Below are 17,752 nucleotides of genomic sequence, written 5' to 3'. Positions count from 1 at the left end.
ATTTACAGCCTATTGTCGGCAAACAAAAGGCAGAAATAGGCCGGGTGCAGTGGAACCGCCCCCCAGCAGGGACACCCATCATTTGGTTTGTACAGCTACATGTGGCCTCATGTCACAAAAAAGAGGAAGAAAAAACATCCCCAGCTTCTCTAGCTACAGTGGGGGCTCACATGTGCTGCTTTGCTGTGTTTCTTCCCAAACTGACTTCGAGAGCCCCAACCCCCCTCCCCCCCCCCATCGCCTTTATAGGATTCAGGATGCGAGCCCCAGTGCACATGGTTACTGGGAACCACAGCCGGCATGGCCAGCGAGTTCATGAGCCATGAGTTCATGTATTATCCAGTGTTTGCCTAAGGGAGACCCACCCCAGAGCAAAAAATACATCTGTTTGTCAGAGTACTTTTAGAAGCGTGTTATTTACTCTCGGTGGAGGGAAACTGTGTCTATATATACCTCTGAATGTGATCGTCAGTGTTTGCAGAACCTGGCTGCCTGCTAATTAGCACTTATGTAACGCTCCGCTGTCTGTCAGATAATAGGTGGCAGCATGTCACTCGATGGTGAGTGCTCAGGTGCGAGGCTGGGGAGCTGGGGGGGGGGGGTGAGGGGTGGTTGGTACGAGCCCGATGGGGGGGTGCCTGTCTGAAAAGGATGCCAGAGCTGTCTGTCAGAGATTAAACACTGACAGGAGTGACAGAGGCAGCAAGACCCGTATTTTTTCCTCTGTAGTACTGCAGGATACAAACAGCCCGGATTCATCTCGTAATCACATAACCAAACTTCAGCATGTTCTTTTGTTAAAGCTGACCTCTGCATTGGGCACGGCCCAGACCAGCCAGTGGCGTTAAACGGGATGCCATCCTGCAGTGGGCATTTGAGTGGGCACCAGTGTCAGTGCTGTGTTTGAGGCCGCTGTGCTGGGGGCAGTGACAGTAAATGTTCACCCCCCCTGCGCCCCCATAGTCACACCCCATGACCACCCCAAGTCCCAGTCTCAGAAGGCTCCGATGCATGCTCTTGTACCTCTCACTTTTCTTGGTGACAACCCTTGATAGCTATTCGAGACCAGGAATACATTATTATATCAGCAGCAACTTTCTGGCCAAAATTGTTTTTTTTTATGTTTAAAAACTAAAGCTGCTGCAGTAATTTACAGCTTGCTGTTAGCTGCTGAGTCACTAAAAAAAACAGGCAAGAAATGAGCACTTTGGATACATTCAAAGTACTTGAGGGGGGGGGGGGGGGGGTGGAGAGCCTTTCATGCATTTCCATACCGCTAATCCAGCAGAAGGGTGCAGGGAGCCTGGAACTGATACCAGGAAGCACAGGGCCCACAGAACCGATCCCGGGAAGCACAGGGCCCACGGAACCGATCCCGGGAAGCACAGGGCCCACGGAACCGATCCCGGGAAGCACAGGGCCCACTGAACCAATCCCGGGAAGCACAGGGCCCACTGAACCAATCCCGGGAAGCACAGGGCCCATTGAACCAATCCCGGGAAGCACAGGGCCCACGGAACCGATCCTGGGAAGCACAGGGCCCACGGAGGGGACAACCGAGTCCGGCTTCCGCTCGTTTCATGCTTTTTGGCTGGAAAAATCCAAACTAAACGTGTAATGGCTAAAGATTTCAAATATGGCTTTGGGACTCGTTTCGGGATTGGGTTAAAACGATTTCGAGCAAAGAAAAAGGGCCGGCGAATGGATGACAATGATGTTGCTGGGGATCACTGCACATTCTGAAGCCATTTTCGAATTCTCATGCTGCAGTCGCTCCACTCAGTTTTCCTGCTGCTGTGTGGTGAGTTCCCGCTGGACGGAAAGGCTGGACTTCATAGCCAAATGAAAGATGAAGAATGAGAGCGGGCCACGATCAGCCCTTTCTCGAGGCGCCAAACTGCCAACCCAGCTTAAACACTTTGCGTGTCGCTGCATTACACACAAACTGAACTCTTTTGTTTACAGTGAGCAGGGAGCAGCTGGACACCATGGTGATTAATGGCACCAACGTTTGGGCCGCTTAGCGCCACACGCTGTCAGATGAGGGTTATTTCAGTCACCACGAGACACTGCTATAAACGGTAAGCAAATAAGCAATTAAATGAGGTAGGCAGCTCTCCTAGCAAGGCCTATAATTTTAACGCCCACTGGTGAAAATGGTGAAATAAAATGTTTCAAAATCAATTACCCTCTTTTTATTTACTGATGCCCAATAAAACCCAGTTACTGCAGCAGTCCAGGATACCGCAGAGCTTTCATATGATTTATGACTGAGAGCAGATGAATAAATCACAGTTTGATTTCAGTATGGTTCCTTTAAGCAGAAGAAAGTGTTGTGGATGTGGCCGTGTAATATTACATACCAAGACCAAACCTTACTCTGTTGAAGTGACCAGCAACTTGATTCCACTTTTGGAAAACTGTGTTCAGTGACACGGACGGTAACATGAGTCTTACCCTGGAGAGTGTGGCCATCCCCCGCATGGAAACCAGCCCATGGGCAAACCATAAGGGGCAAGATATACCTGAACTGCATGCTTTTGTCTTCTCACAGGAAACCGGGCTGCTCACAATAGAATGATAGGCAGACAATATGCGGCTCAAAATGCAAATCGCCAAGGTGTTATTGCAGCATTAGCTACTATGATCGCGGACATGCACTGACCCCAGTAAGGCCAGCAGAGACGCACCGACGCAAACGGATACCCTGTGCTTTTGCATCCATAGTGTAGTGCCTCTTCACTACACCGTCAAATTTTAACCATCCTGTTTGGCAATGGAGAGCCAGCCTCCTGCCATATAGCCTCATCTAGGTGCCCTCCATGGCCGTCTGCTGGTCCAGGTGCCCTCTGTGCCGAATATGTGGTCGTGACACACGTCAGAGTCTAGATGGCTCCTCTCAAAGCAGACCGAAATTGCCCCATGGCTCACTGTCAACATGGATGGGGGGGGGGACACACGCCTCACATGAGGCATAGTAAGACGTTAAAGAACAAAGAGAGTGTTTGTGGATCTGACCGACGCCAGCATACAGAGCTCGTGGGGGAGATTAGGTGAACTTCATGGCGGGCAGGAAGTCTGCATCACAGCCAACACCATGATGACCACAGAAAGAAAAATTGAAGTGATTTAACCTTCCCTCAGGCTAAATTGCTGCACCATAATGAAGGTAGAGGAAGGTATTAAAGAAGGGCTGGACAAAGCCAGCAGGAAGGCTCTGCTTTCATACCCGGGGCAGTCTGCACACCTCACGCACCCCCGAGCAGCAGAACACCATTCATCTTTTTAATCGCAGCAGCTTTTCGTCTAACCGGCATGAATAACGGCAGCCGGATAGGTTTGGTTAAGCCGTGCTTTTGTGGAGGATTAGTTTAGAGCGCTCCCTGAACCAAGCCTCCACCAGAAGCACCCCGAGCAGACAGGGCCCAGCCCAAGCCACCCTGCTCCCCTTCACCCAGTCGGGTGCGACCCTCCCAACATAACCAGCAGCCTCCGTCTTTCTGGATTCATTTCTCCCCTTCCACCTCCATAAATAACAGATACGATTGCCTAGTTTGTCAACACAGAGACAGACTAATGTTATTGTTGCTTTCATATTTTGGCCTAAATAAGCAATCCATCCTCCCCCCCCCCCAATGTACCGGGGCCAAGGAATAATTTGATTGACAATCACCTTTAGGGGACAAACAACAAGGTGAAGACCAGACCATCTGTCGGTCCAAAAGAGCCAAATGAATCCCACCGACGTCAGCAGACTCATGGTGCTGAAGATGAAACCACAGCATGTGGCTGGAACATCTGTGGACAGAAGACAACATTTCAGCAAACGCAGACGTTCTGTCCTACTGCAGACCTGCAATCATGGGTATGGAAAGAATTTAGAAAGTCAAACCCACACCTCAAGCTATGAATTCATTCGTGACTCACATTCATAGATTCTTATGAATGTATTTTCAAATTTTTCATTTGACTTACAGAACTGGGAAAAAAATCCATAGGGCTCCACCAGACAGAGCACCACCCAGAATGGCATGTCAGTCCAGGGCACGGGGAAGAAAACATACACTATTAATAGCTTAATAATTGATAAATGAGTCTTTGAATTATTAATCTGATGCTTATATCCAGAGTGACTTCAAGAAACTTTGTACCAAACCATCCCATCCACAACAGTCTGCTGTATTAGCAGTTTCATTGATAAACAGCAGGAGATAAATCGTATTCATCAGCAGATAAACTTTCAGGGTGACTGTCAGCTGATCGGGGAGGGGGGCGGAGCCCCGGCATGACCGGGATGCCCCACCGACACAGGTCCATCTGTTGGTGGTGATAATGCCACTGAATTGTCCTATGAGCCTCAGGCGTGTGCCATTAACCGGCCATAAACCCCGACCTCCGCCCTCCCAGCCGTGCTTCTCCGGGGCCTTGATGGGGGCAGATGTCAATTTTAACACCTCAGACTTCCAAGAAATAACACAACCTTCCAGAAGCACCAGCCACCCCCAAGCTAAGACCCCCAGAAGAGGGCCACACCTTTGGTAAAGCAGCTCCAGACTCCTGCCAAGCTTAATCATTCACAACCTTTCCCACATGTAAAACAGGAAGCTGTCACATGATTCCTGGAAAGGAACCTTCCAGAAAAAGTAGTTTTCAACCTGCCTGGCATCAGATAAAACTAAAAATGAGTAAATGAAAGGTATTACAACAAGACGAGCCTGAAGACAAAAAAGTTGAAACTTCCTAAAAAGATAATCCATCACTATGTAAGTCTAAAGGTAGGAACAGCCTAGACTTTGAACAGGTCAATGGGCACCTGGCAGCATTAACCTAAAGAGTGAGGCAATAAGCAGGAGGGGGATCCTGTCTGTGCTCTAGCGTAGAGAGAGAGCAGGAGATACGCTTCGGTGGTCAAACGCACCATGTGAAGAAATGCTTTGCTGCACGGCATGGAGGGTCGAGAAGCGTAACAGCTGGAAATAGTCGACCGTTATCAAAATAACGATTTGCTTTGAGTCTAAAAAGACTAAAAATAAATCAATAAAGAGTAGAAGTTAGATACTGATAGGGGGACGACAGGCCTTCTGGGCAACCATGAGCACAAAGGTACAGAACCGTGAAAGAATCACATGTGTGTGAGTCCAGCCGCAACACCCCCTCAGTCATGCAGGCCAGCGGACGCCGTCCAAAGCAGCTGTCTGTTGGGCTGGGGAGCGTTTTCACGGTGACTGTTCAGCCAATAGCAGTAATCTAGGCTCCTGAGCCAGTTCCCAAGCCACGACACTCTTTTCCCAGGCAGCTGGAGCACTCGCTGCAAGCCGCCACCTCTTCTGACGACGGCACCCGTCGCCATGTTGGATCACCATCCCCACACTAAACAGGCCTGGGGTTAAAATGGCCGCCACACCAAATCCTGTAAACACGGTTAACATCTCCAGAGGTAATATTTATAGGCCAGTTTATAAAATAATTACATGCTGCAAAAGTCTGAGGGAATGAATTTTTAATAGCTCTTTATTTATGATGATCCTTTACGATGACACAAGCATTTCCCGCAAGAGCCCCAAAGTCAGAGGTCTGCCAGAAGCATGCCCCCTAGTGGTCTCTGCGGGTACAGAAACATGCAGCTCCTATTTGACATATGCAGCAGTAAAGTGCACCAAACTCCTTTATGCACATCGTTCTGACGCTTAACAGACAAGACGGTCACAGTCGATCGTGCCTTTCAGAGAACAACAGAAATGCAAGCAGAGACGGACCATCGTCGCTGCCACCACGAGACACGGCTTCTCGGATTGTCACCAGCAGGCATCGGCGACTGAGGACGTGTCACACGTGGGATATGGGATCCACCGGCGTCTCCCCTGGGTCCGACGTCCACGATCCCGCTGGGGCAGCGCGAGGGTGCAGCGTGATTAAAGAACAGAGTACCTGTATTGGAGCAGCTAGGGCTTTAAGCAAACCCAGGGCAACTGGCCAGTTAACGGTCAATACAATTTCAGCAGGGATTCGTCACATCACTCGTACCCTACTCCACTGGGGGTGTCCGTGTACAAAGAGGGGACAAAATAAAATAAACATGAGTACATAAGAAATATATATTCATTTATAAATTTATAACTGTATTTACACAATGCCGTTGGGTCCAAATGTGTTGGCCGACTGTGGAGCAAATCAAGGTGCAAGGTTTTCCTTGGCAGGATCTCTGTTTGTTTTGAGAAAATGTCTGAAGAGCAAAAAGAATGAGTCTCCTCTGTAATGGGGAGGTAGGACAAGGGTAGGGGCACTTGTCCCCAGTGTCGCCCCCCCCCCCCCAGCCCATCCTCCCCAGCGCCTGCTCCATCTCTGAGTGCTCCACTGAGTGCCTTCAGTCCAGGTCCAGGCTATTCGAAGGCAGTCAAAATGTTCAAATTCATAATTATAAAGTGGACGTTTAAAAGTGAGGTCCATCCCCCCCCCCATAGAAAGGTTCATCTCTATGCGAGTCCAGGCCAGCAGGGAGGCCCCATGGAGACACGGCAGTGTGGTGTGAGAACAGGAGGATGATGGGGAGGACCGCTTTGGCATCAGGTCGTCAGCGCTTCTTGAAGGCCGGCCCGTTGGGCTGGGGGGGGAACTTGGGCAGGCAGGGCTCCTCGGCGCCGGCGTCATGGCAGAACACGGAGTCCTCCCCCGAGGAACATGTGGAGCCACGTGTGTCGGGGTAGCTGGGGGAGTACTGGTCCAGGGGCATGGACAGGTCCAGGTACTCCTGCAGAACCGAGAACTGGGTGACGGGGGGGCACTGCTACATGGAATTTCACTGGCTAACAAGAACTTTTGTCCTCTGTTGACAGGGGGTTATTATTTCCTTTTTGGGATTCATTTCCCTGGACAACACAGTAATGAGTCCTCATAGTGATTAATCACTGCAGTACAAGCAGCATTAGCTGAATTAAACATGCACCCATTACTGCACTGGATGAATTAGAGCAATGCCTATTAAATATGCTAACTGGTACATGGAGACATAGTGATGATGCCTGCAAGGGGGTCGCCGAGGAAACAGGAGGTAAACACACCTGATTGGACGACATGACCAGGATACGGTCCAGGTCCTCAACGAGCTGCTTGAAGGTGGGCCTCTGAGAGGGCACCGCGTGCCAGCAGTCACGCATCATCATGTACCTGAAGTGAGAGGACGGGGTTGGGAGGAGGCAGAGGGAGGGGGCTGTAAACATGGGGCACTGGGGAGGCCCAAAAGTAACGATAAATTCATCACACCCGACCCCCCCGTGCCAACGGTAGAACGTCATGCCAGGCTAATTCTGTCGAATGTTCGGTTGAGCCATGATGTCTTATGGCCATGACAGGCTTCAATAAAAACATCATCTCCCTGGTGGGAAAGGGAGAAGTCGGCGTGCCGCTTACAGCTCGTGGGTGCAGGTGGATGGGCGGTCCATGCGGTGGCCCTCCTTCAGCAGCTTGAAGAGCTCCTCCACCGGCACCCCAGGGTATGGGGAGCCGCCCAGCGTGAAGATCTCCCACAGCAGCACGCCGAACGACCACCTGTGGGGAAGTACACAGCTCAGAAGGGCACAAACGAGAGCCAGACTGCAAGTCAACCTGAGGCTAGCTGCTGTCCGCAGTGCGCCGCTCACGCTGAGGCTAGCTGCTGTCCGCAGTGCGCCGCTCACGCTGAGGCTAGCTGCTGTCCGCAGTGCGCCGCTCACGCTGAGGCTAGCTGCTGTCCGCAGTGCGCCGCTCACGCTGAGGCTAGCTGCTGTCCGCAGTGCGCCGCTCACGCTGAGGCTAGCTGCTGTCCGCAGTGCGCCGCTCACGCTGAGGCTAGCTGCTGTCCGCAGTGCGCCGCTCACGCTGAGGCTAACTGCTATCCGCAGTGCGCCGCTCACGCTGAGGCTAACTGCTATCCGCAGTGCGCCGCTCACGCTGAGGCTAACTGCTACCCGCAGTGTCCCATCCAGTTAACACAGAAACAGATGTAATACTCACACGTCACTCTGGTGTGTGTATACCCGGTCAAACAGAGCTTCTGGTGCCATCCACTTCACAGGCAATCGACCCTGCGGTGACATCACAAGCCCCATTACCGAGGAATGTCTCCATATATCAGAGTACCACGGTCGTCAGCATACATCTCAAAGTTCATAATCATGGGATGACAGAATAAAACGCACCAGCGAAGGAACTTAATGATTTCTGCTACTAGTCAACAGGACTAGAACAGCTTAGACGTAGTCTTACATACATATTTTTTTACTAGCCAGCAGAATAATGTTCAGCCTTTTGTACTCGCCTTTTGTGATTGAGAGTTTGCTGCCTTTACAAGGAAATACTGCATTAGCAAACTCTTCCTGGTACTACAAAAATCACCTATTATCCCAGCAGATTTAACAACACTGTAAACAGTGCCGTGCAAAAATATTACTATGTAATTAAGGTAACTTATTTTACATAGCACTAAAAACAGCTTACCCTGCCAAAAGTGCTTCACATATGCAAAATTAAAATAAATGAATACATACAGAAAAAATACTCAAAAACAATAGGTTCCTAAGCCAAACACTTCTGGATTCCTCTTAAAAATACCTGATTTGTCTAGTATGGCACCTCCGCTTAAAAGGATCAAATTTCCCAAATGATGCACACACATATTCTTCCTATCAGCATCTTTATTGCAAACTCAGTCTCTCGTAGCAAACTTTTAAAGTCGGTATCAATTATTCGTCAGCAAATCAATAGCATCAATAACATAGAAACATCAAGAGCATCAATAACATAGAAACGCCGCTTACATAAGTATCGAACCCCTGTGCTCTGGAAGCTCCAGATAACAGAAATAGACACAGAGGGAAAGCATCTCCTTAGCAAGGACATAATAGTCTTACAACAGGCCTCCACCTGCGATTATCCCCCCCCCCTTCCCACCCCAGCTCAGTTTCACTATCATTGGAAAGACTTTCAAGTGTGAAGGAAAGCAGTGAAAATGAAGATTAAACGGCACCAGAAGATACACCATGGTTATGGCTGCACTTACATTGGTGGTCTTCTTGTAGTAATCGATGTGGTGGATATCACGGGCCAAGCCGAAGTCGGCGATCTTCATCACGCTGTCCTCGGTCACCAGGACGTTGCGAGCGGCCAGGTCTCTATGGATACACTGCGCACACACACACAGCCATGGGGTAAATGCACTTCTTAATCTCTCAGGGTAATCAAAGCAACCCTCAGATATCCCGCCACCCCACTCCCCAGGTCAGGCTGAAGTACGTCGGTCGCTCAGTCACCTTTTTGGAAGCGAGATACTCCATCCCCCGAGCCACCTGGTAGGCGCAGGAGACGAGATCCTTGATGGACATGTTCTCCACGGGCACCTGGTCGGGATTGTAGCAGTACTCCATGCCGGGGGGGCGGCGGGCTCGAAGGTATTCTCTCAGGTTGCCTTTGGATGCGTACTCCACGATCACGTAGAGAGGTCCTGCACACACGGGACGGGATGGCAGAGACATGACTTGTCAAACAAGGTAATTAAAGAGGGCGGAGTCAGCTAATTTCTGACCAATCATTTCATTGTGGAGATTTGGGGGCACAAATTGGGTCATATGTGCTGCAGACCAGTGATGCAAACAGCAAACAGGAATAACATCAGAGGTTTAGGTGGAGATCTCAGCACCACCTACGGACGCTGCATCTTCCAATAAGCACACACACAGCTCAGCTCTGAGCAGCAGCGTGAGGAGAGGGGAAGGAACTGTCACGCTGAATCAGATCAGCTCCCTTCAACACGAGCCAAAGAACAGGGAAAGATCTCGTTCAGCAGAATCCCTACCGGGGCCCTATAACAAGATTTTTTGTTTCCTTTCCAATGAAAACTAAGGAGAAGACAGAGGGAGAGAGAGAAAAACTTTACAGCCAACGTGTGTGGAAAAGGCTCCACGCCAAACCAGAAAGGTTCAAGTTAAATGATTCAGAGCCTGGATAACAGGACCTTGGCAAGTTAAACCTAGAGAAGAACTACCCAGAGAGCATGACAAAGGCTGGGGGGGAGGGGGGGGGGGGGTGCTGGGCTGAGAAGGGTCAGGGTTTGACGGTTACCTGAGATCTGAAGAACAGGACACTGGATAATGTCTGGAGGCTGAAGTTCTCGCTGTAAACATGCGGCTCTGAAAAAGCATCACATGCTTCTCCCCCCTCCTCCCGCTTCATTCGTCTTCCAAGCCGCACTGTGTCAGAAGACGCCCTTTAACGTCCTTGAACACCCCCCCCCTCCCCCAGAACTCACCATCCTGGGTGCAGGAACCCAGCAGGTTGATGATGTTCTTGTGCTTCCCGATGATCTTCATCATCTCCATCTCAGAAATGAGGTCTGACAGGTCCTTCTCGGTCGCGTCGGCTGGAGAGACAGAAGACGGGTGGCATGCGGGGTTTCCATCAAACCCACATACGTGTGCTAACTCCACACCAACACGTCACAATGTACGACAGCTAAAGGAACAAATCCACCCTCTGATTATTTTTGCATATAATGTCATAACTCATGTTTTGTACCACCTTTGGAATCTACAAAATCTACAAAATGCGTCCGAATGAAGGTCTACATTTCAAACTAAGTAAATCATCGCATTGTTGTGATGTTTTCGGTCGGCGAGTCTCTGCTCTGCTTACATTTCAGCATCTTAACGGCCACCTTGGTCACTCGGTTGGGTTTCTCCTTGTCCAGTCCAATGGCCTCTCCCATCATCACCTGGCCAAAGCATCCCTCCCCAAGGGGCTTCCCAAGCACCAGCCTGTAGGAAGGACAGGGAATATGAAGCTCATTAGCGGCCGGGAAACTGCAGCATGACGCAGAAATTCGGGGCTTGCTTTTCAATTTGTAGTGCACAAATTCACAATAACATACGGTAAATATTTCAGGGTGTCTATATATCATTGCACAAATTCACAATAATATGCGGTAAATATTTCAGGGTGTATTTTAATCAGTAAATTGGGAGCGGCTCCAGCTCTTCCCCCACCTGTCGCGCGGCACCTCCCAGCGGGGATCCTGCGGCAGCTCGTACTCCGAGACGCCGGACAGCATGGGCAGGCCGCTGGAGGAGAGGCGCGAGGGACGGACCAGCATCACCCCCGAGTTCAGGGAGGAACTGGAGTCCACCGACACCTGCAAGCGTAGACCACAAGGTCATCGTCCGAGACCGGGGGCGAGATAGGGGGGGCAGCGTAAAGCCACGTCCGGCCAGGGCAGCGGGTGTAGGAGGAGACAGGAGGAAGTTATAAGTAGCACCGAGACAGAGGAGGCCACTTTGCTGAAGGAGGATAATGAGAGTCTGCCTTCTGCTCGTACCTGTCACGCCTTTGGTGTTTGCGGAGAACTGCCTGCCTGATTAAAAGAGCCATAAGCACATCCATCCCCACAGAGAAAGGCCATATAATTAGTGCATCCATGAATAAGAATGAATCATGCGCTAGAAATAATGAAAATAAAAAATATGTTGGGGGGGGGGAGGGGAGGGGTGTTACTCTGAGTGCTGCAGAGGGACTTTTTGGAGGGAAGTGGAAGCTGAGGAAGCAGGGGAAGTAAGAGTTTAAACCCCCCATCTACTTTCTGTTACCTGTCTGCGCAGTGGGATGCTCTTAGCCAGCTTGTGCACGGCCAGCTGGCTGTTGAAGTCGCTTTTCTTGGAGGTGCTGCGTATCTTGAATATGATGGCGACCACCACCATGACGCAGATGAGGAAGAATCCCACGCAGTAGATCAGCACCTCCAGGTAGGTCTGGGTGGGCACTGGTGAGGGGGGCGTGGCTAACCATGCAGATTGAGGGGGAGGGATTAATCGAGACAAAGCACGTGACATCGTAAACAAAGCTATAGTAAGGTCACGCCCCCTCCCCTCCGACGGCACACAAGCACCCCCCACAGAGAGGAGGCAGGGCTGAAGAAGGCGAGTGCAGAGCACACTGGTGCACACGCGCGGCGCCCTGCCATCTCTCATGCATTAAAACCAGGACCCTCGGCGCAAAGGCCGCCAAGCACAGAACAAAATCCTATTGTGCCACAATAACGGCCCCATTGTGGTGCCGGATTTCACTTCTGGTTCCCTGGCACTGAGATGTGCTGGCGACCCCCCCCCCCCCCGAGTAAGAAACAGGCCAGTCCAGTCATGAGGCATCCCAAGAGCTACGAGTGGTAAACCGACCAAGCAAGAACCACGTGCCACTGGGTGCCGCCCCTGGGTGCCGCCCCTGGGTGCCGCCCGCTAGGCGGTTCGGGGGCATTCAGACAGAAAGGCTCCAAGAAGCTCCTTCTGATAAATATAGGAAGAGCATATGGAATTCATAAGATTCAGATGGAACTTTGGACTGATTTAGATTCTGTATGTTCATAGAATTCAGGAAACGGCGGGTCCTGTTTTTAATAGATTAGCAATTACACATAAGCGCTCAATAACACAGTCAAAACATTTACACGCATAAAATCAAAAGACTGAACCTTAAAATTAGCACAACATATCAGAAGTAATGCTTCTCAATCAATCTCCCTTATGTATTTTTTATTACTCTGTAAATAGTACGTAAAATTCATCAATTTAGAAATGTGGCTCTTGAGTGCTGGTTGGTGATACAAAATGTCATATATTCCCAGTATTTCCAGGTTTGACTTATTATAATGCATAACTGGTTGTTGTATTTCCGGAGTGCTGTCACTGAATGGTAATCAATTGAGACTTAAGAAGATAAAAAAAAAAAAAAAAGGTGGAAGGTCTCGCACTGTTGCTTCTCCCTTTGAAGGACACCAACATTAATGCTACACCAACACCAACAACACGGAAGATCTCCACTTGTGTTTCAAGGCTCAACAAATGAGCTGATAATTGGACTAAAACGTTCAAATTCCTGACCGGGATTTGAACTCCCAGAGAAGGGAGACCAATTATCGAAGCCAACCTTGAAGAGCACACTGAGGTTCATTTCACAGCAGGAAATGATATCAGTGGGGTTGACTATTCAAGGCTTTTATCACAAAACAGTCGTATGATCAAACACAAACACACACACACAAAAAATGTTCAATCAAGATAGGAAGAATCTGAATAAAACCGCCAGCCTTGTCAAACTCTCAGGGAAATTTACAGTGAACAAGAAAAAGTTTGACAAATAACATTAATGTTTTCAAATGACTTGTTCAAGTTTATGCTAAATACAGTTGCATTATAAAACTCCTTAGTCCTGTAAGGTTATCAGAAATGAACGACTTTCCTAGGATTCATTTCACACTGTAATGTTACAGTGGGTCTTGAGCAACTACAGTTTTGCACACTGCAACTTTCCATAGGAGGGTCTGACTAGCAGTGGTTTCATTGAAGAAAAGGGAGACATGAGAATCGTGTCCCATCTCAGCTAGGACAGGGAATGTTAGGAGGAGGTTCAGGAAAGGTAGGGCTGGTTAGATTCCAACATGATGGCCTGACTGCACTGACAATTACTGCTCCCTCAAAGAACTGACAAAACAGATTTAGCAGAAGGCTACTTTTGTTGAGTGTCGTGCATAACTAGACAGCAGTTTTTAAACAAAAAAAAGGCATCTTTTAGCCTGCAGTTATAAATTAGCAGGGAATGCCACTCAAGAAATTAATTTTTCGAAGGAACTGCAAAAACATGGCTGGCTGTTGTATCCCACCCTGACCTCATTCTCCACCCTGGTTTACGAGATTCCTACTGGGAGACCAAGAAGTCACTCCATCGACCAGGTGCAGCGCCTTCAGCAAACTCAGAGTTACCAGGGTAACACTTACCAAGCAACCTGCCACAAAACAGGATGCATGTGTGTGCTCCGAAAACTAATCGCTATTCCATGCAACAGCATTTTAAAAGATCAGTTTCAATTTGCATTTTGACTCCATACAGAATAAACACTGTCTGCAAATACAGTTCCTCTTGATATCAATACCACCTGCTCTTGGAAGAATTGAAGGTTATCGTCTCCTGCCAATTTGCTCCATTTGTCATGAATGTTCAGCGATTTTCTCACTCACCATTTCACAATGTAAAATGGAGTTATTGGTAATATCCTCATTACCAAATTAGGCAAGTTAATGATCCCTACCAGGTCCACAAACGACCTTCAAGAAAGCTGTTCTGATGATATAGTCCATTGCTGCTTAGACACTATGACATCTTCATAGGCTTCAAGAAAGTCTTGTACTTAGAATTATCCTTCAAAATATAACCTATTAACAGGATCTATTAAATTATATTAAAGAGAAGAAAATGAACATGCACTAATACTGCCTTTCAGTCTGAAGCTGTAGGACCTACTAGAATCACCAGGATACCACATGATGTTGCTGAGGTCCATGATGTTCTCCATTGTGAGCTTTCCTCCCTCAAACAAACAGCAGTGCTGGTTACTGCACCTGAACCCAAGTCTGAAGTTAAACCCTTACATCCATAAGTGCCATTCAAACCATCTCAAAACCACAGCTTAATGGACCAACGTCAAGTTCAGGCCAACGTGGAGGGAAGGGAGGAGGGCGAGCGGAAGGTTTAGGAGAGGAAGGAAGTCAAGAGAAGGAGCCGAACCATTTATACCTTTAAAAACGGTCAACCATGCAGAGTGGTGAGAATACCCGATAGAATTGCCCGCCAAACAGGTATATTCCCCCGCGTCATCAAAAGACACATTCCGTAGCTGGAGAACTTCCATTTCCTTGTCCGTGGTGTTAAGGCCAGCACTCTAGAAAAGAACAATGGAAGCAGACCCGACAAAAGGCCCAGGAGAAAATAGCATGAGAAGAAAATAAGACAGAAAAGGAGGTGCAGTCCGATGGTCCAACGAGGGGGCGGGACTGAGTGAGGGTGGCCCCATCTCACCGCTCCCCCCCCCCCAGCCTGCAAGGTAATCCTGCGAGATTCCACCCAACGCCCGGTTAGTGGAGGAGCGAGTTAGAGCGCGGGGGGGCCTAATGGACGCTACACTGACCCGTCACCGTTTCAGGAGGAGGCTCTGGTGCCATCTCAACATGCGGGAGATGGGCTACATGGAATGGTACCCAGCAGAGCAGAGCATCACTCACTCAGGATCGGGCACAGATGAGGAGGGGAGGGGGAGAGACGATGAAGGAATTCAGTGAGTGAGAGCTGAAGAGCAGCAAAGAGCAGAGAAGGTCTGCATGGCCTTTTTAGGAGGGCAATGGAGAGAGAGAGTGGGGGAGAGCATGGGGGGAAGACAGCGGCTGGGGGCAGGACAGCCCGGGGAGGGGAGATGGATGGGAAGAAGTGAAATCAAGGATCAAAACACTTCAACAGCTCTGCTGGGGTTTTCCATGGCGTCATGGTCAGAAACACCAAGGTGAGGAGGGAGGGGGGAGAAAAGCAGCTGAGTCTGTCACAACAGCATTCCTCTGTCCGTGTCCCGGCTGTGCCTGTCTGCCTGTCTCTCTCTCTGTCTGCCTGTCTGTCTCTCTCTGTCTGTCTGTCTGTCTGTCTGTGCATCTCCTCCAGGTGGTTACCTTGTGCTTCGTGCCTGGAGACAGTCAGCCAGGCCGACTGATTGGCCTCTCCTATATAATTGGACACTTTACATACATACTCCCCGCTCTCCTCCTCCGTCACATTGTAGAGGGTCAGCACCTGAGTGTCCAGACTATTAACCCCCGAGTGCTGGAAATAAGAAAAACATCTTTTTACAAGGTCACAGGTCAGCGGCGTCCGATGGCGGGTGGGTGAAGGCCGGGGGGGAAGATGGGCCGTGAGGTCATTTCCTATACAGTGACACTCTCACAGCTTGTTGTGACTGTGCACAAAAAGGGACATGAGATCGGACTGACTGCTAGCGTACGCTGCAGATTGTGGTTTCAGCCAATACAGATCAAGAAGGGTGTGAAATCATGTGACTGGGATGCAGCGTCCCAGCCTCTGCACGGAACTGAACCACAGTGCAGATAAATAATTCCTAAATATGCAAGAAATAGCTACTAAATAAGTAAATATATTACTTGTCAAATGTCTGGACACACCTGCATTTAACACATTTGTCTCTATCTCAGCTGTTATTCACCATACAGTACAAGACCTCGAGGCAATGTATCAATAACCAAAAAGCAAAGACCAAAAGAAAAAATGTCAAGTTTTAGACTCTTCAAAGTAGCCCCCTTCTACTCCAATGACACCATTGCAGAATGTTGGCATTCTTTCAACCAGCTTCCAGATGTAGCCACCTGGAACGCTTCTCCAACCGTCCTGAAGGAGTTTCCACAAGTTCTGGGCACAAGTTGGCCGTCTTGCTCTTACTTTTCAATCCAACTCATGCCGAACCAGCTCCATAGAGTTGGGGGATTGTGGGGGCCAGGTCATCTGTCTCAGGCCTCAATTTCTTGTTCACAAGATAATACTGGCGTGCTTAGGGTCATTCTCTTGATGAAAAACAATGATTTTCAGCAGGTGTCTCCAGACATTTGACTGGTAATGCATATTCACTCACGTGTGTCTCCTTTGCTGAACTAATTTCCTTTGGGGATAATGGAGACTCTCATGAACTACACGCTACATATCTCAGCTTATCGGCGATTTCCCACAATGCAATGCAAGGGCCCCTACCTTGAGGATGCGCACGTAAGGCAGGCCGTCGGGGCCAACGCGGCTGCCGTTGACCTCGATGTGCTTCAGCCACTGGATGTGAGGTTGGGGGTCGCTGAACACCTTGCAGACAAACTCCACGTCACTGCCCACTACTGCCGTACGATTGGCCGGCAGCCCAGCTTGGAGGATGGGCCGGTGGGGGGAGCGCTCTGTGCACGTCAGGTAGGGGGGAGGGGCGACACGCAAAAAAAAAGAGGAAATAGTTACTATGTGACTATGAAAGGGTGGATTTCATGGGAACAGACCATTAGGCTCATGATGTTTGAATACACAGCAGTGGAAATCTGTGAAAAGTAAACAGAGGTGAGTTGGTTGAGGTGTTGGGGGGAGGGGCAGGTAAGGGAAATTCCTCCTGCTTGTACCCACACAGTCACAGACAAGGAGCACCCTCGCTTCACATAATGGTGCAGGGGAAGCCCAAAACTTCATAGGAGATAATGTGTATACTGGGTTGTTCCCTGCCTTGCACCCGTAGCCTCTGGGATAAGCTCTGGACCGCCCACGTCTCTGAATAGGACACGCGGTTTCAGAAAATGGATGGACTTACGAAAAACACAGGTGGTGGTTTACACAACATTTCAGACAAAACTGGGAAAAGGCAACTCCCACTCTAAAGCGGGGAACTGGGAAATAACTGCCCACACGGCGCCCATTCATACCATCAACCACATGAAAAATGAAAAATTATTTATTATCATTATTTTATTCTACCAGGATTCTTTTTTTATGAGCCAAAGATTATTTATTTGCTTTTAAGAATTTCATTTGCGATTTCAAATACTGTAAATACGTGTGTGTGATAAATCATTAATAATGTCCGTATAGATTTTCTTGTTTGTGATAAATTGCTGAGGCCCTCAAAATGACATTCGGTGTTGCTTCTACATCACATTTTTCAAAATTCCCCTTCTTGATTTTTTTTCCCCCATTTATAGTCGCTGTCGTCGGACTTTGCAACCAGAAATTCTTGATTTGCATATTATATGAGCATCCAATTCACTTGCATTGACCATTTATGGATATTTCTGGGCGGCAGTTAGGCAGGGATGCAAGCTTGTGCCCATATGCATATCGAGGAGAAATTTGTGTACTCGTGTGTAAATGTGAATGTTGTTGC

At 49.0% G+C, this 17,752-nt stretch overlaps 1 protein-coding gene across 5 annotated transcripts in view; it reads right to left on the bottom strand.

The window, feature by feature from the left end:
• Positions 1-5,485: 5,485 nt before the first annotated feature.
• Positions 5,486-17,752, bottom strand: part of fgfr1a (fibroblast growth factor receptor 1a) — a 38,333-nt gene continuing 26,066 nt past the window's right edge. For 2 of the 5 annotated variants that reach the window (XM_072704550.1, XM_072704553.1), the window contains exons 7-18: positions 16,594-16,784; positions 15,507-15,657; positions 11,604-11,800; positions 11,013-11,158; positions 10,663-10,784; positions 10,280-10,390; positions 9,285-9,475; positions 9,035-9,157; positions 7,990-8,060; positions 7,408-7,545; positions 7,059-7,164; positions 5,486-6,748 (exon numbers count right to left, since the gene is read on the bottom strand). In XM_072704550.1, coding sequence (XP_072560651.1) covers positions 6,572-6,748; positions 7,059-7,164; positions 7,408-7,545; positions 7,990-8,060; positions 9,035-9,157; positions 9,285-9,475; positions 10,280-10,390; positions 10,663-10,784; positions 11,013-11,158; positions 11,604-11,800; positions 15,507-15,657; positions 16,594-16,784 — 1,724 coding nt within the window. In that variant the 3' untranslated portion in view covers positions 5,486-6,571. Of the gene's footprint in view, positions 6,749-7,058; positions 7,165-7,407; positions 7,546-7,989; positions 8,061-9,034; positions 9,158-9,284; positions 9,476-10,279; positions 10,391-10,662; positions 10,785-11,012; positions 11,159-11,603; positions 11,801-14,586; positions 14,732-15,506; positions 15,658-16,593; positions 16,785-17,752 lie in introns of all 5 variants that reach the window. The other 3 variants (XM_072704557.1, XM_072704556.1, XM_072704558.1) reach the window with 3 other exon arrangements.

Source organism: Paramormyrops kingsleyae, chromosome 2 (genome assembly GCF_048594095.1).
Source record: "Paramormyrops kingsleyae isolate MSU_618 chromosome 2, PKINGS_0.4, whole genome shotgun sequence".
NCBI lineage: Eukaryota > Metazoa > Chordata > Actinopteri > Osteoglossiformes > Mormyridae > Paramormyrops > Paramormyrops kingsleyae.
The sequence above is the reverse complement of the archived record's forward strand: the minus strand, read 5'-3'. Positions and strand labels throughout refer to the sequence as shown.